At 45.8% G+C, this 22,845-nt stretch overlaps 1 protein-coding gene across 6 annotated transcripts in view; it reads left to right on the top strand.

Moving 5' to 3' along the window:
- Nucleotides 1-22,845, top strand: part of epg5 (ectopic P-granules autophagy protein 5 homolog (C. elegans)) — a 269,249-nt gene that overhangs the window by 139,091 nt on the left and 107,313 nt on the right. For all 6 annotated transcript variants that reach the window (XM_072497129.1, XM_072497130.1, XM_072497128.1 and 3 more), the window contains exons 19-23: nucleotides 1,077-1,274; nucleotides 1,683-1,793; nucleotides 7,441-7,563; nucleotides 9,947-10,113; nucleotides 11,078-11,317. In XM_072497129.1, the coding sequence (XP_072353230.1) occupies nucleotides 1,077-1,274; nucleotides 1,683-1,793; nucleotides 7,441-7,563; nucleotides 9,947-10,113; nucleotides 11,078-11,317 (839 nt within the window). The remainder of the gene's footprint in view (nucleotides 1-1,076; nucleotides 1,275-1,682; nucleotides 1,794-7,440; nucleotides 7,564-9,946; nucleotides 10,114-11,077; nucleotides 11,318-22,845) is intronic.

The raw sequence follows: 22,845 nt of genomic DNA, 5'->3' as shown, positions 1-22,845 counted from the left end.
TTGTATTTCTAAGTATTAATCAATACTAATAGATTTCACATTCGTGTGATCCACACTGATGTTTACCTCTCTTACATTAAACATCTTAAGCTTGCAAGTTGTAGTCTTAACATATTTTCAACTTGAAAGTTGGTTTCATTTTCTAAACTTGTTTTTAAATGCTTCATTGGATTTCTCCATATTTTTAATTTTCTGATTTGGGTTCCAAAAGCAAAAAATCTTTTCCATGCTTAATTTTACAAAATAAGGACCTTATTTTCATATTTTGTGATCTGGAGATTTTTTAATGTGTGGCGACCAAATGGTAAGTTTTAATTACTTAAAAATGTTACAATGAAAATATTAATCATTTCGCAAAAAAATATACTTTATTAGTTGATAGACTTTTCTGAAGAGTCGTACAGACTCTAAAGATGTTAACTCTGTTTCTATCTCCACAGATGCTGGTAAACCTGCTGGGTTTTCCAGCATTTTGTGTTTTTATTTCAGACTTCCAGCACAGACAGTACTCTGTTTTTATATGATTCAGTTAGAAACTTGGTGTATTTGCACCAGACATCGAACTCTTGGCAGCCATCTTAGCCACCTTGTAAGTGTCTATTTTTAAAAATAAAAGACGGTTCAGAAGCTTCTATACAAACACAGTCCATGTTTAAAGTTAGGAGTAAGACATGCCTTCACTCAGCATAACACCGTGGACCCATCTGCCTTCTCCAGTGGAAATAAAAGAAACTCTGGCACTATTTCAAAGAAGAAAGGGGAAGTAGCCCCATGTCCTGGCCAACAGTTATCCCTCAATCAACTTCATAAAACAGATCATTTGGTCATTTCACATTGTTGTTGTGAGAGTTGCTGTGTGCAAATTGGCTGCTGTGTTTCCGACATTACAACAGTGATTACAAAATTACTTCACTGGCTGTAAAGTGCATTAATGCATCTGGTGATCATGAAAGGCACAGTACTTTTGCAAGTCTTTGATGTTACTTGTATGTTAAACTCTATATTCATAAATACAATTAGTCATTGAATTTAGATGTTATGCTTTGAAAGAAATTAACTGCCATTCATGTTTACAGACTCATGTCTCTGAGAGCAATAAACCTGGTCGAGTTGGAGCAGCTGCTGTTCTGGAATTCTGGATTCTGGTCTTGACAAGTCAGCAACTGTGGCACAAAGACAAAAGTGTTTTGTTTCTGATGGATAGTCTTTGTAAGGGTGCATTTCTTCATCAACAGGAAGATTGTTTGCAAAAGCCTCTTTACCAACTGCATAAGGTAACTCACAGAAATTAAATTTTCAAGTGAAAACTAGCCTAAAATTCTGGAAAGCACACATGTTTTCAAGCAAAAGATGAAAAAGTAGCCAAATATCTTTAGAACTATCTTTCTTTGACCATAATTAAGAGTATTGACATTATAAATCAACTTATTCTGAAACGTTTAACATGTGTGTTGACATCTTACATTGCAAAATAACTAATTATTTCAAAGATGGCCTCCATCTTTATTAATTATCATTGATTTGGGGGCATTCATTTAAGATGTCAGTTTGTTTGCCTCCTTTATACAATTTATAATTATAGTAGTGAAGGCTGCTCGCACATGTCCAAGTCCATTTAAGTGTTTTATTGTTTCTTATAAATCTGTAAAGAGATATTCTTATTTATTTGAATAAATGTTTAGACTGCTCTTGGATACCATGGTGATCGTGGATTACTAACTTCATTCATGAGCTGGATGCTAGCTGGCAACATAACTCCATCATTCATTGAGGGCAGTGCCACCTCAACTGAGGTACAGTAGAACTTGTTTTCAATATATATAGAAAAATATATATATACTATGTGAATATACATGATGTTATAAAGCTCTAATCACATCACTGAGAAGACAGCCAGCTCTGAATCACTTTTTCTATTATAATAATAATCTTTATTAGTGTCAGAAGTAGGCTTACATTAACACTGCTATGAAGTTACCGTGAAAATCCCCTAGTCGCCACACTACGGCGGCTGTTCAGGTATACAGGGAGAATTCAGAATGTCCAATTCACCTAACATTATTATTGTTTTTAATAACTTGTACATTTTAAATAAGATCCCTCACTGTAGTAGGGATGTTTAATTGTTTCATACAAATGTGACTATTTGGCTTATAGAAATAAAGCACAGCTGCCAATATAAATTCCTCTTACTTGCCCTGGCCTGGCTAATATCCATGAAAATGTGCTACATGTACCTCAGAAACAACACAGTTCATCTGTAATAATTTAAGTTCTTATATCAACATCATATCGAGATCTTAAACCTATTCCATTCTAAATTCTTATGTCCGAATTTATCAAGGAAACTTTTGAGGTCAAGTTGTAATTACATCCACGCTGGGGGAGCGAGCGGGAGCGCGGAGGCGGGATATGGGACTGGCCTAGAGAAGGTAATGGCTAGTCGACACGGGAGGGGGGCAGGAAGCCCCCTAGTGAGGCTGATCACGTGGAACGTGAGAGGCCTGAACGGACCGATAAAAAGGGCCCGAGTGCTCGCGCATTTGAAAGGACTAAGGGCAGACGTGGTTATGCTCCAAGAGACGCACCTAAAGGTGGCGGACCAAGTTAGGCTAAGGAAAGGATGGGTGGGACAGGTGTTCCACTCAGGACTGGACGCAAAGAATAGAGGGGTGGCCATTTTGGTGGGGAAACGGGTAGCATTTGAAGCAAAGAACATCGTAGCAGATAGCGGAGGTAGCTATGTAATGGTGAGTGGCAGGCTGGAGGGAATGGAGGTCGTGTTGGTTAATGTGTATGCCCCAAACTGGGACGATGCGGGATTTATGAGACGGATTCTGGGGCGTATACCGGACCTGGAGGTAGGAAACTTGATTTTGGGAGGGGACTTTAATACGGTGCTGGACCCGGGGCTAGATAGATCCAGCTCAAGGACCGGAAGAAGGCCGGCAGCGGCCAAGTTACTTAAGGGGTTTATGGACCAAATGGGGGGAGTGGATCCATGGCGATTTCTTAGACCTAGGGCTAGGGAGTTTTCCTTCTTCTCCCATGTCCATAAAGTGTACTCCCGGATAGATTTTTTTGTTTTGGGAAGGTCGTTGATCTCTAGGGTGGAAGAAGCTGAGTACTCAGCCATAGCGGTTTCGGATCATGCCCCACATTGGGTGGACCTGGAATTAGGAGAGGAAAGGGAGCAGAGAACACTGGCGATTAGATGTGGGACTGATGGCGGATGAGGGAGTGTGTGCAAGAGTGCGGGGGTGTATTGAGAGATACCTGGAGGTCAATGACGACGGCGAGGTCCCTGTGGGAGTGGTATGGGAAGCACTAAAAGCGGTGGTCAGAGGAGAGCTGATCTCCATTGGGGCCCACAAAAGGAAAACAGAGGCCAAGGAAAGGGAAAGATTACTGGGGGAGATTTTAAGGGTGGATAGGGAATTTGCAGAGACCCCGGAGGAGGAATTGTACAGGGAGAGGAGACGACTCCAGACGGAATTTGACCTTCTGACCACCAGAAAGGCGGAGGTACTGTGGAGGAAGGCACAGGGGAGGAGGTATGCATATGGGGAAAAGGCTAGTCGCCTGTTGGCTCATCAATTGCGAAAGAGTGCAGCAGCGAGGGAGATAGGAGGAATTAGGGATGAAAGGGGAGACACGGTGCGATGGGCAGGAAAGATAAATGAGGTGTTCAAGACCTTCTATGAGGAACTGTATAGGTCTCAACCCCCAGAGGGAGAGGAGGGGATGCGGCAGTTCCTGGACCAATTGAGGTTCCCGAAAGTGGAGGAGCGGGGGGTGGTAGGCCTGGGGGCACCGATTGGGGTGGACGAGGTTATTAAGGGACTGGGAAGCATGCAAGCAGGGAAGGCCCCAGGACCAGACGGGTTCCCGGTGGAGTATTACAGAAAATATGTGGACTTGTTGGCCCCGTTGATGGTGAGGACGTTCAATGAGGCCAGGAAAGGGGGGACTCTACCCCGACGATGTCGGAGGTGACGATATCGTTAATTTTGAAGAGGGATAAAGATCCGTTGCAGTGCGGGTCCTATAGACCCATTTTATTATTGAACGTGGACGCCAAATTGTTGGCAAAGGTACTGGCATCGAGGATAGAGGACTGTGTCCTGGGGGTGGTGCACGAAGACCAGACAGGGTTTGTAAAAGGGAGACAACTGAATGTTAACGTGCGACGACTATTAGGGGTGATAAGTGGAGGGGGAGGCAGAGATAGTGGCGGCAATGGACGCAGAGAAGGCATTTGATAGGGTGGAGTGGGAGTATTTATGGGAAGTGTTAAGGAGGTTTGGGTTTGGGAACGGGTTTATTAGCTGGGTTAGACTTCTTTATGGGGCTCCAACGGCTAGCGTAGTTACAGGTCGACATAGATCGGAGTATTTCCGACTATATAGGGGAACAAGACGGATGCCCGCTGTCTCCATTGTTGAATTGAACCTCTGGCCATGGCGTTGAGAGACTCCAGGAAATGGAGAGGGGTGATTATAGGGGGAGAAGAACACCGAGTCTCGTTATACGCGGATGACCTATTGTTATACGTGTCGGACCCAGCGGGGGGGATGATAGAGGTTATGCGAATTTTGAGGGGGTTCGGGGATTTCTCGGGGTATAGGCTAAACATGGGGAAGAGTGAATTATTTGTGATACATCCAGGGGACCAGAGTAGAGAGATAGAAGGCTTGCCTCTAAGGAAAGTGGAAAGAAACTTCCGATACCTGGGGATTCAGATCGCTAGGAGCTGGGGAACCTTGCACAGACTTAATCTGACACGGTTGGTAGAACAAATGGAGGAGGACTTCAAGAGGTGGGACATGCAGCCTCTATCGCTGGCAGGCAGGGTGCAAGCAATTAAGATGATGGTCCTCCCGAGGTTCTTATTTGTATTTCAAAGTCTCCCTATACTAATCACCAAGACCTTTTTTAATAAAATAGACAGGAGCATCACGAGCTTCGTGTGGGCAGGTAAAGTTCCGAGAGTAAGGAGGGAGTTCCTTCAGCGTAGTAGGGACAGAGGAGGATTGGCACTACCGAACTTGGGCGATTACTATTGGGCCGCCAATGTGGCAATGATACGTAAATGGATGATGGAGGGCGAGGGAGCGGCGTGGAAAAGACTGGAGAGAAAGTCCTGTAAAGGGACGAGTTTAGAGGCGCTGGTGACGGCGCCGCTACCGATCTCACCTAAAAAGTTTACCACGAACCCGGTGGTGGCGGCAACATTGAATATCTGGGGACAGTGGAGGCGACAGAGAGGGGTGCGGGGAGCCCTGGTGGGGTCCCCAATCAGGAACAACCATAGGTTCGCCCCAGGAAGAATGGATGGAGGATTTCAGAGCTGGTACCAGTTGGGAATTAGGAGGGTGGGAGATTTATTTATAGATGGGACTTTTGCGAGCTTGGGAGCATTGGAGGAAAAGTATAAGTTGCCCCGGGGAAATTTCTTGAGATATATGCAGGTGAGGGCGTTTACTAGACAACAGGTGAGGGAATTTCCGTTGCTCCCGACACGGGATACAGGACAGGGTCCTTTCAGGGGTGTGGGTCGGAGAGGGCAAGGTGTCAGAGATTTACCGAGAGGTGAGGGAAGAGGGGGAGGAGTCGGTGGGCGAACTAAAAGGAAAGTGGGAAGAAGAACTAGGGGAGGAGATAGAGGAGGGTATGTGGGCTGATGCCCTAAGCAGGGTAAATTCCTCTTCCTCATGCGCCAGGCTTAGCCTGATTCAATTTAAGGTGCTACATAGAGCACACATAACGGGAGCAAGATTGAGCAGGTTCTTTGGAGTGGAGGACAAATGTGGGAGGTGTGGCGGGAGCCCGGCAAACCACGCACATATGTTTTGGGCGTGTCCGGCACTGGAAGGGAGTGACGGGAGTGATTTCGCGGGTGGTGAAGGCCCGGGTCAAACCAGGCTGGGGGTTAGCTCTATTTGGAGTTGCGAAAGAGGCCGACGTTGTGGCCTTTGCGTCCCTAGTAGCCCGGCGCAGGATCCTACTCATGTGGAAGGAGGCGAAACCCCCCGGACTGGAGGCCTGGGTAAATGATATGGCGGGGTTCATTAAACTGGAGCAGATAAAGTTTGCCCTGAGAGAATCGGCTCAAGGGTTCACCAGGCGGTGGCAGCCATTTCTCGACTACCATGGGGAACGTTAGAGGGAAGACAGATGACCAGCAGCAGCAACCCAGGGGGGAGGGGGGAGGGTTTAGTTTAGTTTAGGTCAAAGATAAAAGGGTTTTGTTACTTGTGTATTGTTAAAAATTTCTGTATTGTTATTGTTGCGTTTGCTTTGTAAGAGGGGAAAAATTTTTGTTTGGGAAAAAAAATTTCAATAAAACATTTTTTTTAAAAAAGTTGTAATTACATCCCACGCATTGTGGGGTGCTGTAGGAATTTGTAATGGCCAAATGTATAACAATACAACACAGAATGGATTACCTTAAAATGGGAACTGTGGAAACGAGAATTATCATCTGGCTTCTCACCAAGGTTCATTAAAGACTGCACTTGGTCCTAATTTTGCATGTGCAGTGACATGCGAGATATTTTTGAATAAATGCCCCATTGGCAGTCAGAATTAGATTCGAAAATTTAAAAATTAACAGGCATAAGTACCCTTGAAGAAATAATAAACTTTTCCACATAAACATACAAATAGATTTGGAGATGAATTGAAGACGTGTGTGGGGGAGTGCTGCGTGAGTGTGTGTGGCACTTGGGTGTCTGATGTGTGTGGGGCAGCCCTTCATCGAAGATTTGGAACGGGAATCATTACAGCAATAGACTGATCACCTGCAAAATATGGTATAGACTCGTGGAAATTGACTTAAAACAAGTACATGGTGCCCTCCAGCAATGACGAATCATGAGGCAGCTATCCCACAAAAAACATTTGTTTCTAAGACAGTGTGTCAGCAATCCCACAATGGAACAAGCTGCGCCAAAGTAAATAGCCACAGCCCCATCACTGTAAATCTTCAAGAACCATCTTTAGATTATTTCTATTTAGAAGCTGTCATTATCAGGACTGCCATTTCAGCAGGTCATACCTGGTTTAACTAGTGATCACCATATAAATTTGGGAGAATATGGATATTAGTCTGCCATGAACACTGCTAAAGCAGGAGCAATGAATGGAGAAAATGATTTAAGTAAAAATGTGCTTGTTTGTGTGAATTTATAAATAAGTGGGACAGTGAATGGAGAAAATGAAGTGAATGTTTAGCAGAGTTCTTCCATAGACATGCTGGACTTTAAATTTTAGACAGAGCGATAAAGCAGGTGCTCCTGCATTCATCATTTTTAAGCACCAAATGCAACTGCAGGATATTGTGTCAAAACAATTGGTAGTCTCTTATTTTATAACATTGATTGTGTAGCATTACAATGCTTGGCCAACTTTTCCTTTAAAAAATCAATTTTTTTATAGGTGTGGTTTTCTTGGATGATATTCAACATGGAGGCCATCTTTGAAGAAGATTCCCAGCTCCGTAGATATGTGGAACTTGAATTAATTAGCAAATCTTCGGTTACTCCGGATCAAGCCCTGAGGGTATGTATTACAATTTATTTGTAAACTAATTGTATTTTTTCAGCTTAGTGTGTGTCTTCCCCGCTGTAAGTGAGTAAAAGACTAATTGGTGTGAATTTGTGTAAACTAACAAACATCAGTTGACTAAAAAATACTTTTATGGATGTCGTAATATTTGGGAGATTGCGGGGGTTGGTGGGGAGTGGGAATGGTGTAGTTGGTTGTGTCGTGGTAATGTCAACAGATTGGCAATTCAGAGGCCAAGGCCCTCTAGTTAGTTTAAGTCCTACCATTGCAACTGGTGGTAATTAAATCTAATTTTAAAAATCTAGTCTCAGTGTATCATCGATCATTGTAAAAATACATCTGGTTCACTAATATCCTTTAGGGACGGAAATCTTCTATCTTTACTTGATCTGACCTGTATGTGTCACCAGACCCACAGTAATGTGGTTGACTCTGAAATGGCTTAGCCAGCCACTTAGTTCATGGGCAATTAGTTTGGGCAATAAATTGAGGGAAATATTAGGGTCAGGCAAGAAATGCTGCCCTACCCACTGATGCCTAAATCCTACAAAAGAATAATGAAGAAAGCAGGATTAACAATATTTATTGGAGACATTGTCATTGTCAAGTACTAGCCATAGGACATTTAGCCATTGTATGTTTAAAAGCAAAAAAGTGTGTTTTGTTAAATTTAGACGTGATTTAATTTAATTACATGCAGCCTAATTACTGGATCCCAGAGATTGTCATGTCAAGTACTAGCCATAGGACATTTAGCCATTGTATGTTTAAAAGCAAAAAAGTGTGTTTTGTTAAATTTAGACGTGATTTAATTTAATTACATGCAGCCTAATTACTGGATCCTACATTAACCTTTTAAACTGATTTAGTTTGACACAGGTGTAACTATCAGGCAAAGACTCTGACACTGAATTGGCAAATAATACCAACCTTTATTGAATATAAATAAAATAAAACAACAATACATTTATCAATTAGCTAAGAATTTAATAGTGCACTTAACTCTGAACTAAAGACTTATCAACTAACTAAGAAAAGAAAAGTATATTATCAATCAAGCGCAACAGACTTCACATCGGAGAACCCCCTTTCCGCCAACAGGAATTCTGCCCCTGTCTTGGAAAGAAAGACAATACTGCCCGGAGGACAGGAGTTCTGCCGCTGTCCTTGGGACCAGTGTTTCACAACCGATCCCTGCACTGACAGGAACTCCCTTTGCCCTCAAGGGTCTGTCGATCACTTGGTGTATACAATGAAAATGGTTCCTGACACACACTTTTATTCATAATTCTGACATCACTCCATCTTAGCCCACAGTTGTTGCTGATAGTCAATTGGTCAGTAATGTTGTACTGATTAATTTCATTGGCTCTTGCTATTTGCACACATTGTCTTAAACATAAAATGGATTATTTATAGATGTATTTTTAATCTTGATGCTTCACAAGTGTCCCATTCCTTAGGCCAGTACTGAACGAGAGGACAGTGAGTTCTGATAGGGGCTAATATTGGATCATGAAGACTTTAGTTTCATGGCTGCTGTTACAGCACTTTTAAAGTTTCAAACTTTAATACTAATGTAGGAATATTAGGGTTAGGGTTAAATATAAATATAACCTGACTCTTATTAACTAATTGATCATTAATTATTTATCCTTCAATTACAAGTTAATTGCGGTACTCTCTTAGATAATCAACTGTTGCTAGTCAGTAACTACTTCACAGTACAATGTTGTTAGCCTTTTTGTAAAAGGTTAACAACATTAACATGTCTTCTTTCTGGATACTGTGTTAGTACAAAATGGTAACTTGACCTAGTTGGTTTGTTGCAGAATATGTTTGTAAAAAGCCTTTAAAATACAATATCAAGTTAAGTAAGCACACTGCACTCTACTAAAATACCATGTTGAATGATGTGACACATCAGTTATGCAAGGCAAATCCAACAAAATTTAAAGATTGAGTCCCTGTCGTTGTGAATTATTTGTGGCTTCATGCCAACACCTGTTGTGAAAAGCTCCAAGAAGAAGAAAGCCACCCAAGAGCTGACATAAATGGGAAACCAAAGGCCAGTAAATGGAGAAACTATTCTCACCGTTTTTGCACTTACAGACCCCATTGCCTTACTTCATCCTGCCATCAATGCCAATATCAAGCCCCCCACAATTTCAGGTAACCTTACTGTACCCACCTCCTAATCGACCTACAGCTCTCAGCTTTAATGTTACGCAGTTCTCTTTCCCCAGCATCTATACCTGCAGAGAAATTTTTGAATTGGCTTTAACTTGCTTTATGCAACCTAAACATATAATTTATACTTTTAGGTTTTAGAAAAGTGGAGAATTAATGTGTGATTCCACATTTATTTTATTCACAGAAGGCCCAAAGCCACTTAAAGTTACCAGTTGTACCATCCATTCAGCGACTTATGATCTACCGCTGGGCCCATCAGGCTTTAGCTACTCCTGCAGATCACCCGCTTCTCCCTCTCATCTGGCAGAAATTCTTCTTTCTCTACCTTCACCGGCCTGGGCCAGAGTTTGGGTAACTCAAAATTTTTAAAAATTATATTTCTTACTGATTTTTCACGTATGTCATTTCTCATGACCTGTTAAATATCAAAATGGTTTATTTTTGATCTGTATTCATTTAAAATCTTGTATAAGATGCGTATTCCTATTTACAGAGATTATTTCTACCTGTCACCATTTGTATTTGATCAATTGTCAGGATTTTCTTTCGTAAATTTAATCCAACATTTTCTGTTTAATTTTATGTTAACTGTTGTGATGGGGAGTTGCAAAGTTTAGTCACTCATTGATGTCTTGATGAACGCATTTTCTTTTCCTTAATTGTTTCTTAATTATTTCAGTATTTTAAAAACCTTTTTAAACCTGTTAAAAATGTATACAAACCGCCTGTTGCTTTCCCCATTTGGCTACTTTATATCCGCCAAGGCCCTGTCTTTTATTTGAAGCCCATTCCTGTAGCTCCATTCCTGACTATAAAGAAAATGAAATCTGCTGCTATCTCCTACAGCCTGGAATTGTGCCACTGCTCTGATTTTCAGCTTCAGATTGCACCTTTCTTAGTTAATGATAAATCTGTTACCATTTTTCAAATTAAGACAGAGAGAGGAAGAAAACAGTGCAAATCCAGCATCAGACTTGAGGCACCACAGATTATATTTTTTTTACAATTTCCGTGGCCTTTTAATCTGTTTTACTACCATTTCTATTTCTAACCTTTTTTCATAACCTTGGTGCAGATGTCAATCAGCTGATTGGAATTGCAGAATGCTCGAAATTCTTTTTTAATATATTAAGAATATAAATAATATATATACAAAAGAGAATGTGAATTGAAATGGTGAAATGTATTTTGGAGTAATATCTGTCACTTCTGGAACAGGTAGTGTGTATGTAGTCTCACTATAATGTATGAGCATAATTTTGTGACGTATGCACTAGAAAGAAAATACAATTGTTGATTTTTATTTTGGCTTCAGTTTACCTGTAAGTGGCTGTATTGGAAAACGATATTTCCATAGCACTTCGCACACTAATTTGCTGAAAGAAATGAAAAAGCGTCTTGTTGAAATAGCAGATTTTCATCATGCAGCTAGTAAGGCTGTGAAGATCCAGAAGAATATGGATCACACTGACAACACCTCAACATTGAATGGGAACACCGGAATTTGCCTGCCTGAATCCATGACATCACCAAAGCTGCACAAAGAATTGCTCAGGTATAAAATTATTTCACTAAATTTGGTTTCCTACCTGAACCTCTTGCCACCATGCACAATAAATAGGAAGCATTCCGCAGAGCTAATTTCTTCTTGTATTCAACTGGTGAGAGGTACAATCCATAAGTCAAAACTAACCCTATGAGGATATTAGTCCAGGATTGAATGGTGTGTATTGGACAAGATGGAATCATGCAGATGCACACGATTAAAACGAGTGGGTAAGAGGACGGTTGATTTTAATGATCTTATTTGTGGACTTTTACAGCATGGCAATAGGCCCTTTGGCTCATCGTGACCCTGCCGACCATCAAGCACCTAACTATTCTTATTTTAGTAACCAGTTATTTTTTTCCAATTAAGGGGAAATTTAGCGTGGCCAATCCACCTACCCTGCACATCTTTTTTCTTTGGGTTGTAGGGGTGAGACCCACGCAGACACGGGAGAATATGCAAACTCCATACGGACAATGACCCGGGGTCGGGATTGAGGTTAACCATTGCACCATTGTGCCGCCCAAGCACCTAACTATTCTAATCCCGTTTTCCAGCAAAATCCGTAGCCTTATATGCCATGGCATTTCAAGTGCTCATCGAAATACTTCTTAACAGTTGTGAGGGTTCCCGCCTCTACCACCCTTCCATGCAGTGAGTTCCAGATTCCAACCACCTTCTGGATGAAAAAGGTTTTCCTCACAACTCCTCTGAGCCTCCTGCCCATTACCTTAAATCTATGCCCACTGGTCAGTGACCCCTCCACTAAGGGGAAAAGTACCTTCCTATCCACTCTATGTCCCTCATAATGTTACGCATCTCGATCAGGTCCCCGCTCAGCCTTCCCTACTCCAGGAATAACAACCCCAACCTATCGCTAAGGTAAAAAGACCCTGATGGGAGTTATGTACAGGCCCCCTAGCAGTATTCAGGATGTGGGGCAGAAAATAAATCAGGAGAAAAGGCATATTAAAAAAGCAATATTACAATAATCATGGGGGACTTCAATATGGAGGTCCAAAGATGTGCAGCTTGGGTGGATTGGCCACACTAAATTGCCCTTAGTGTCCAGTATGGTTAAGTGGGATTACGGGGATATGGTGGATGTGTGGGGCTTAAGTGGGTTGGTCTTTCCAAGGGCCGGTGCAGACTCGATGGGCCGAATGGTCTCTTTCTGCACTGTAAATTCTATGTCTAAGACTGGGAAAATCAGCGGATTCCAAGAAAAGGAATTTGTGGAATGTCTGCGAGATGTTTTTTATTGACCAACTTGTGGTAGAGCCCACTAGGGAACAAGCAATTCTGGATTTGGTGATGTGTAATGAAGGAGACCAGATTGGGGAATTTACGGTGAAGGAACTCTTAGGGGGCAGTGACGTCAATATGATAGAATTTATCCTGTAGTTTGAGAGGGAGAAGCTGGAATAAGTTGTAACATTTTACAATTGAATAAAGGTAACTACAAAGACATGAGGAAGGAGCTGGTCAGAGTTGATTGGAAGGGGAGCCTAGCAGGGAAGACAGTTGAACAGCAATGGCAGGAGTTTTGGGAGTTATTCGGAAGGCACAACAGAAATTCATCCCCAGGAGGAGGAAAAATTATAAGGGGAGGATGAGTCATCCATGGCTGATGGGGGAAGTCAAGGTCAGCATAAAAGAAAAAGCATACAAGGCGAGGAAGCCAGAGAATTGGGAAACCTTTAAAAGTGAACAGAGGACAACTAAAAAAGCAATAAGGGGAGAGATGATGAAATATGAGTGTAAGCTAGCTAGTAATATAAAAGAAGATTGTAAAAGTTTTTATCAATATATAAAATATATAAAATGTAAGTGAGGGGCAAGAATAGACATTGGACCACTGGAAAATGAGTCTGGAGAAGCAGTAATGGGAAACAAAGAAATGGCACAAGAACTGAATAGTTACTTTGCATCAGTCTTCACGGTGGAAAACATTAGTGGGATACCAGAATTTCAGGAGAATCAGGGGACAGAGGTAAGTTTAGTGGTCATTACTAAGGAGAAGGTTTTGAGGAAACTGAAAGGTCTGAAGGTGGATAAATCACCTGGACCGGATGGACTACACCCCATGGTTCTAAAGGAGATGGCTGAGGAGATCTTGGAGGCATTGGTGGTGATCTTTCACAAATCACTGGAGGCATGGAGGTACCCAGAGGACTGGAAAATGGCTAATGTAACACCCTGTTTAAGAAGGGAGGAAGGCAGAAGACAGGAAATTATACGCCAGTTAGCCTGACTTCGGTCATTGGTAAGATTTTAAGAGTCCATTATTAAAGATGAGATTGCAGAGTACTTGAAGTGCATGATAAAATAGGACTGGGTCAGCACGCCATCGTCAAGGGGAGGTCAAAGAAAATTACAGCACAGGAACAGGCCCTTCGGCCCTCCCAGCCTGCGCCGATCCAAATCCTTTATCTAAACCTGTCTTCTATTTTCCAAGGATCTACTTCCCTCTGTTCCCCGCCCGTTCATATATCTGTCTTGATGCATCTTAAATGATGCTATCGTGCCCGCCTCTACCAACTCCGCTGGCAAGGCGTTCCAGGCACCCACCACCCTCTGCGTAAAAAAACTTTCCACGCACATCTCCCTTAAACTTTCCCCCTCTCACCTTGAAATCGTGACCTCTTGTAATTGACACCCCAACTCTTGGAAAAAGCTTGTTGCTATCCACCCTGTCCATACCTCTCATAATTTTGTAGACCTCAATCAGGTCCCCCCCTCAACCTCTGTCTTTCCAACGAAAACAATCCTAATCTACTCAACCTTTCTTCATAGCTAGCATCCTCCATACCAGGCAACATCCTGGTGAACCTCCTCTGCACCCTCTCTAAAGCATCCACATACTTCTGGTAATGTGGCGACCAGTATTCAAAATGTCTGACAAATCTATTAGAGGTCTTTGAGGAGGTAACGAGGAAGTTAGACAAAGGAGAACCAGTGGACGTGATCTATTTACATTTCCAGAAAGACGCTTCAAGTCACAAAACAACCTTCAACCATCTCCTTCTGCTTCCTACCACTCAGCCAGTTTTGGATCCAGTTGCCAAATAGCCCTGGATCCCATGAGCTCTTACCTTCCTCAACAGCTTCCCATGTGGGACTGAAGGAGATCTACCATGCGGATTTAGTGGCACTTGAGAACACTAAAACTCAGTAGAAATTTGAGTTAAAACTTCTCGGGTGCAAATAAGAACTGTTTATTGCCTCTATTTGATTACAATTGAGAATCACTTAAATCTTATTCTCTAATAATTCCGGGTAGCAAAAAGGACTTAAAGAGAAGCAACTTGTACACAATTTAACTTTCAAAATAATACAGAAATGGTTTCTTGCATACGGCAAAACAGCTTGCATTTACTTCAAGAGTTAGAGTGGAAAAGTGAAAGTATAGAGACAGTGAATAGTTTAGATCAAAGTATAGATGATTCATGAATAAAGCTGGCCGACAGACCCCACGGGTTATACGAAATCATATCAGTCTTTAGTCTTCTATCTACACCTCTAAGTCATCCTAATTGGTTTGGATTAGAATCAAATAGTTTAATTTGACGGTTAGCTGTCAATCTTGAATGTGCAACATTAGTTTTTAATGTTTTGTGTCCACATACTTGTACATGTTAAGGAATGCGATATTGTGGACTTCCGGGTGCGGCTATACATACATACAATCTACAGTGCAGAAGGAGGCCATTCAGCCCATCGAGTCTGCACCGGCTCTTGGAAAGAGCACCCTACTCAAGCCCACACCACCCTATTCCCATAACCCAGTAACCCCACTAAGGGCAATTTTGGACACTAAGGGCAATTTATCATGGCCAATCCACCTAACCTGCACATCTTTGGACTGTGGGAGGAAACCGGAGCACCCGGAGGAAACCCACGCACACACGGGGAGACTTTTGGGCTCTTTTACAGGGCCCCCACGGCATTTGTTTGACATTTCCCGGTGTGGCAAGAAGACTGCAGCATTCCCCTGACAGTGTCCCCCAGGAATTTTATGTCTTTTGGCTGCCAGACCCGGCAGAAACAGTAAAGGATTTGGCTTTGGCTGCAGGTTTAGACAAGGGCCTCTTCCAGCATGCAGGCGGGGGAAGGGCAAGCTTAAAGCTGCAATCTGACTTGACTCTATCAAAGGTGAATTCTAGCAGCAGAGGGAACAACTGTGAAAGGATCTACCAGGGCCATTGAAGAAGCAGGGACGAGGCTTCCAGTGGCGGCCATGGAGGAGTAGGTCGCGCATTCGGCAGCTCCCGTCTGGAACTGACTCTCAGACCTTTTTCAGGAGTTTCCATAGACTTTTTAAATGGACCAGAAGTGTAACGGCCAAAGGAGCGGCACTGGAGCAACGGGAGAAGCGAGGGAAAGAAAACAAAATGGCGGCGGCCAGGGACAAAGGGGAGCTGCAGGAGTTCATCAAGCGCTGCTTCGAGGAGCAGCGCGAGGAGATGCGCAAGGAGAAGTTGGCGCCTATGCTTTCGGCAATTGAAGGACTCGGGATCACCCAGAAGGTCCACGAAGCTAAGATCCAGGAGGTACAGAAAACAGTCAGTCAGAACGAGGACGAGCTCGTGGGCCTGGCGGTGAGAGTGGAGCAGAACGAGGCGCTACACAAGAGCACAAGAGGTGGGCGGGAAGACTCGAAGACCTGGAGAACAGGTCGAGGAGAAAGAATCTGCGAATCCTGGGTCTCCCTGAGGGAGTGGAGGGGGCTGATGCCGGGGCATACGCGAGCACGATGCTCGAGGCGATGATGGGCACGAAGGCCCCTTCGAGGCCGCTGGAGTTGGACGGGGAACATCGGGTGCTGGCGAAGAAGCCCCAGGCAAATGAGCCGCCAAGGGCGATGGTGGTGAGGTTCCACCGGTTCACGGACACAGAGTGGGTCCTGAGATGGGCCAAGAAGGAGCGGAGCAGTAAGTGGGACAATGCAGAGATCCGAATATACCCGGACTGGAGCACGGAGGTTGCAAAGCGGAGAGCGGGTTTCAACCGGGCCAAAGCGGCGTTGTACCGGAAAGAAGTGAAATTCGGAATGCTGCAGCTAGTGCGACTGTGGGTCACATACAAGGGCCAACACTATTACTTCGAAACGCCTGAAGAGGCGTGGACCTTTGTACAAGCCGAAAAGTTGGACTCTAACGGAGGGTTTGTGAGGGTAGGGGGGATGTTTGAGGTTTGATGTGTGATGGTTGTTGTATATAGGGGGTCAATCACGCGCAGGAAATGTTACATGGGCTGGGGGAGAGAGACAAGGCCGCGACAAGAGCTGCGCCAGAGGGGGCGAAGCGGGCTTTGGAAAGCGCGGGGTGTTTTCCCACGCGCGGGAAGGGGAACGAAGGAATGCATATGGATTGGGAGACTCCCACGCGGGGAGGTCAATGGGACGGCGGGGGAAGCCGGGGTCAGCAGGCGTCAGCTGACTTACGGGAGTGACATGGGCGGAGCAAAAAAGCTAGACAGGGGTCTAGCGGGGGGGAGGGAAGGGGGAAAAAGGGTTGCTGCTGCACTGGCCGAAAGGGAATGGGACACAGAAGAGGCGGTCCGGACGGGGATCCCCCCTCTGGGGGACTGGAGGGTGAGGGAGGCGTGGACACGGGACTGGCCCAGAAAAGGAGATGGCTAGTCGGTGGGGGGGGGGGGGGGGGTGAGAGCCCCTCCAATCCGGCTGGTAACGTGGAATGTGAGGGGCCTGAATGGGCCGGTGAAGAGGGCTCGAGTGTTCGCGCACTTAAAGGGACTGAAGGCGGACGTGGCCATGCTCCAAGAGACACACCTGAAGGTGGCGGACCAGGTCAGGCTAAGAAAGGGATGGGTATGACAGGTATTCCACTCGGGACTGGACGCGAAGAATAGAGGGGTGGGAAAGCGGGTGTCATTTGAGGCCAAGTCTATTGTAGCGGACAATGGAGGGAGATATGTAATGGTGAGCGGTAGGCTGCAAGGGATGTGGGTGGTGTTGGTAAATGTATACGCCCCAAACTGGGATGATGCAGGATTCATGAAGCGCATGTTGGGGCGCATTCCGAACCTGGAGATAGGAGGCCTGATAATGGGAGGGGACTTCAATACAGTGTTGGATCCAGCACTAGACCGCTCCAAATCAAGGACTGGAAATAGGCCGGCGGCGGCCAAGATACTTTAGGGGGTTTATGGATCAGATGGGGGGAGTGGACACATGGCGGTTTGCAAGGCCGCAGGCCAGGGAATTTTCTTTCTTCTCCCATGTACACAAAGCCTACTCCCGGATAGATTTCTTTGTTCTGGGTAGGGTGCTCATCCCGAGGGTGGAGGGGACGGAGTATTCGGCTATAGCCGTTTCAGACCATGCCCCACACTGGGTGGAAATGGAGCTGGGAGAGGAGAGGGACCAACGCCCGGTGTGGCGGCTGCATGTGGGACTGCTGGCGGACGAGGTGGTGTGTGGGAAGGTGAGGGGGTGTATCGAAAGGTACTTGGAGGCCAACGACAACGGGGAGGTGCGGGTGGGGGTGGTATGGGAGGCGTTGAAGGCGGTGATCAGGGGAGAGCTAATTTCCATTAGGGCTCATAGAGAGAAGACAGAGGGTATGGAAAGGGAGAGGTTAGTGGGGGAGATTTTGAGAGTGGACAGGAGATACGCAGAGGCCCCGGAGGAAAGATTACTTGGGGAAAGACGACCGCTCCAGACGGAGTTTGACCTGTTGACCACAGGGAAGGCGGAGGCACAGTGGAGGAAAGCGCAGGGGGCGACCTACGAGTATGGGGGAAAGGCTAGTCGGATGCTGGCACACCAGCTCCGTAAGAGGATGGCAGCGAGGGAAATAGGGGGAGTCAAAGATGGAAGGGGAACCACGGTTCGGAGTGCGACAAAAATAAACGAGGTATTCAAGGCCTTTTATGAAGAGCTGTACAGACCTCAGCCCCCAGCGGGAGAAGAGGGGATGAGACGATTCCTGGATCAGCTGAGATTCCCGAGGGTGGAGGAGCAAGAGGTGGCTGGTTTGGGGGCACCAATTGGGTTGGAGGAGCTGAGCAAGGGTTTGGGGAGCATGCAGGCGGGGAAGGCCCCGGGACCGGATGGATTCCCGGTGGAGTTCTACAGGAAGTACGCAGACCTGTTGGCCCCGCTACTGGTGAGGACCTTTAATGAGGCAAGAGAGGAGGGGACCCTGCCCCCGACAATGTCGGAAGCGACAATTTCTTTGATCCTAAAGCGGGACAAGGACCCACTGCAATGTGGATCGTACAGGCCGATCTCGCTCCTCAATGTGGATGCAAAGTTGCTGGCAAAAGTGCTGGCCACGAGGATCGAGGACTGTGTCCCGGGGGTAATCCATGAGGACCAGACGGGATTTGTAAAGGGCAGGCAACTAAACACCAATGTGCGGAGGCTCTTAAACGTGATAATGATGCCATCGGAGGAGGGAGAGGCGGAGATAGTGGCATCTATGGACGCGGAGAAGGCCTTTGACCGAGTAGAGCGGGAGTACGTCTGGGAGGTGCTGCGCAGTTTTGGGTTCGGGGTAGGGTTTATCAATTGGGTTAATCTCCTTTACAGAGCCCCGATGGCAAGTGTAGTGACGAACCGGCGGAGGTCGGAGTACTTTCGACTGTACCGAGGGACGAGGCAGAGGTGCCCCCTGTCCCCCCTGTTGTTCGCATTGGCGATCGAACCATTGGCCATGTCATTGAGGGAGTCTAATAAATGGAAGGGGGTGGTCTGAGGGGAAGAAGAGCATCGGGTGTCGCTATATGCGGATGACCTGTTGTACGTGGCGGATCCGGTGGAGGGGATGGTGTAGGTCATGCAGACTCTAAGGGAGTTTGGGGAGTTTTCGGGCTATAAGCTCAATGTAGGGAAGAGTGAGCTCTTTGTATTACAAGTGGGGGACCAAGAAAGAGGGAAGGGGACCTACCGCTGAGGAGGGGAGCTTTCGGTATCTGGGGATCCAGATAGCCAGGAGTTGGGGGACCCTACATAAACTGAATCTGACGAGGTTGGTGGAGCAAATGGAGGAGGATTTCAAAAGATGGGACATGTTACCGCTCTCGCTGGCGGGTAGAGTGCAGTCGGTCAAAATGGTGGTCCTTCCGAGGTTTCTGTTTGTGTTTCAATGCCTTCCCATCGCGATCACTAAGGCCTTTTTTAAGAGAGTAGGCAGGAGTATTATGGGGTTTGTGTGGGCGAATAAGACCCCGAGAGTAAGGAGAGGGTTCCTAGAACGCAGTAGGGACCGAGGAGGGTTGGCGTTGCCCAACCTGGGGAGCTACTACTGGGCAGCAAATGTGGCGATGATCCGCAAGTGGGTTATGGAGGGAGAGGGGGCGGCATGGAAGAGGATGGAGATGGCGTCCTGTAAAGGAACGAGCCTGGGGGCGTTGGTGACAGCACCGCTGCCGCTCTCGCCGACAAAGTATACCACGAGCCCGGTGGTGGCGGCAACGCTAAGGATCTGGGGCCAGTGGATATGGCACCGGGGTGCAATGGGAGCATCGGTGTGGTCCCCGATCAGGGGTAACCACCGGTTTGTCCCGGGGAAGATAGACGGGGGGTTCCAGAGCTGGCATTGGGCGGGGATTGGAAGAATGGCCGACCTGTTCATCGACGGGACGTTTGCGAGCCTAGGGGCACTGGAGGAGAAGTTCGAGTTACCCCCGGGAAATGCCTTTAGATATATGCAGGTGAGGGCTTTTGTGAGGCGACAGGTGAGGGAATTCCCGTTGCTCCCGGCACAAGAAGTTCAAGATAGGGTGATCTCAGGTGTATGGGTCGGGGAGGGCAAGGTGTCGGAAATACACCAGGAGTTGAAAGAAGAGGGGGAAGCGCTGGTAGAAGAGTTGAAGGGTAAATGGGAGGAGGAGCTGGGGGAGGAGATCGAGGAAGGTCTGTGGGCTGATGCCCTAGGTAGGGTTAATTCCTCCTCCTCGTGTGCCAGGCTCAGCCTGATATAATTTAAGGTGGTCCATAGAACGCACTTGACGGGGGCGAGGTTGAGTAGGTTCTTTGGGGTAGAGGACAGATGTGGAAGGTGCTCAGGGAGCCCGGCGAACCATGTCCATATGTTTTGGGCATGCCCGGCACTGGAGGGGTTCTGGAGAGGAGTGGCGGGAGCAATATCTCAGATGGTGAAAGTCCGGGTCAAGCCAAGCTGGGGGCTAGCAATATTTTGAGTAGTGGACGAACCGGGAGTGCAGGAGGCGAAAGAGGCCGGCATTCTGGCCTTTGCGTCCCTAGTAGCCCGGCGAAGGATCTTGCTAATGTGGAAGGAGGCGAAGCCCCCCAGCCTGGAGGCCTGGATAAATGATATGGCTGGGTTCATAAAGTTGGAGAGGATTAAGTTCGCCTTGAGAGGGTCATCACAGTGGAAGACACAAATAACATGCCAGTGACTGATAGAAATGAGGCTAAGACAGGTGAGGACCTTGAGATGATTGTTATCACCAAGGAGGTGGTGATGGGCAAGCTAATGGGGCTAAAGGTAGACAACTCTCCTGGCCCTGATGGAATGCATCCCAGAGTGCTAAAAGAGATGGCTAGGAAAATTGCAAATGCACTAGTGATCATTTACCAAAATTCACTAGACTTTGGGGTGATCCCGGCGGATTGGAAATTAGCAAACGTGACACCACTGTTTAAAAAAGGAGGTAGGCAGAAAGTGGGTAATTATAGGCCAGTGAGTTTAACTTTGGTAGTAGGGAAGATGCTGGAATCTATCATCAAGAAAAAAATAGTGAGGCATCTGGATGGAAATTGTCCCATTGGGCAGACGCAGCATGGGTTCATAAAGGGCAGGTCGTGCCTAACTAATTTAGTGGAATTTTTTGAGGACATTACCAGTGCGGTAGATAACGGGGAGCCAATGGATGTGGTATATCTGGATTTCCAGAAAGCCTTTGACAAGGTGCCACACAAAAGGTTGCTGCATAAGATAAAGATGCATGGCATTAAGGGGAAAGTAGTAGCATGGATAGAGGATTGGTTAATTAATAGAAAGCAAAGAGTGGGGATTAATGGGTGTTTCTCTGGTTGGCAATCAGTAGCTAGTGGTGTCCCTCAGGGATCAGTGTTGGGCCCACAACTGTTCACAATTTACATAGATGATTTGGAGTTGGGGACCAAGGGCAATGTGTCCAAGTTTGCAGACGGCACTAAGATGAGTGGTAAAGCAAAAAGTGCAGAGGATACTGGAAGTCTGCAGAGGGATTTGGATAGGCTAAGTGAATGGGCTAGGGTCTGGCAGATGGAATACAATGTTGACAAATGTGAGGTTATCCATTTTCATAGGAATAACAGCAAAAGGGATTATTATTTAAATGATAAAATATTAAAACATGCTGCTGTGCAGAGAGACCTGGGTGTGCTAGTGCATGAGTCGCAAAAAGTTGGTTTACAGGTGCAACCGGTAATTAAAAAGGCAAATGGAACGTTGTCCTTCATTGCTAGAGGGATGGAGTTTAAGACTAGGGAGGTTATGCTGCAATTGTATAAGGTGTTAGTGAGGCCACACCTGGAGTATTGTGTTCAGTTTTGGTCTCCTTATTTGAGAAAGGACGTACTGGCACTGGAGGGTGTGCAGAGGAGATTCACTAGGTTAATCCCAGAGCTGAAGGGGTTAGATTACGAGGAGAGGTTGAGTAGACTGGGACTGTACTCGTTGGAATTTAGAAGGATGAGGGGGGATCTTATAGAAACATATAAAATTATGAAGGGAATAGATAGGATAGATGCGGGCAGGTTGTTTCCACATGCGGGTGAAAGCAGAACTAGGGGGCATAGCCTCAAAATAAGGGGAAGTAAATTTAGGACTGAGTTTAGGAGGAACTTCTCAATATCAGCCATCATCTCATTGAATGGTGGAGCGGGCTCGAGGGGCCAGATGGCCTACTCCTACCTCTAGTTCTTATGTTCTTATGATTTTGGAGAGAGCAAAAAAGGTTCTCTCCCTGTCTCATAAGGAAATCATAATCTTTTTAGGTTCTGTCCCCTTTCTAACTGTGGGGCAGCGCGGTAGCACAAGTGGATAGCACTATGGCTTCACAGCTCCAGGGTCCCAGGTTCAATTCCCCGCTGGGTCACTGTCTGTGCAGAGTCTGCATGTTCTCCCCGTGTCTGGGTGGGTTTCTTCCGGGTGCTCCGGTTTCCTCCCACAGTCCAAAGACGTGAAAGTTAGGTGGATTGGCCATGATAAATTGCCCTTAGTGACCAAAAAGAGTAGGCGGGGTTATTGGGTTACGGGGATAGGGTGGAAGTGAGGGCTTAAGTGGGTCGGTGTAGCATTGATGGGCCAAATGGCCTCCTGCACTATATGTTCTATGATTGGGTTAAAATAATTAGAATTCATTTAATTCAACCAAATGTCTGTCTATCAAGTTTTAAGAGATAATGTGGTATGAGAAAATGTCTCTGTTTCCATAATATGGTGTGAACGAACCACCTGTTTCCCACCATATTCTCCAGAACTGGGATGTTTGCCCAGTAATGATAACAATGAGTCTATTCTGCAACATGGATAGTCAGTTTGAATACTGACTTC

The sequence above is a fragment of the Scyliorhinus torazame genome, chromosome 3 (assembly GCF_047496885.1).
Source record: "Scyliorhinus torazame isolate Kashiwa2021f chromosome 3, sScyTor2.1, whole genome shotgun sequence".
Classification (NCBI taxonomy): Eukaryota; Metazoa; Chordata; class Chondrichthyes; order Carcharhiniformes; family Scyliorhinidae; genus Scyliorhinus; species Scyliorhinus torazame.
Note: the sequence above shows the minus strand (reverse complement) of the source record. Positions and strands in the feature narration are given on the sequence as shown.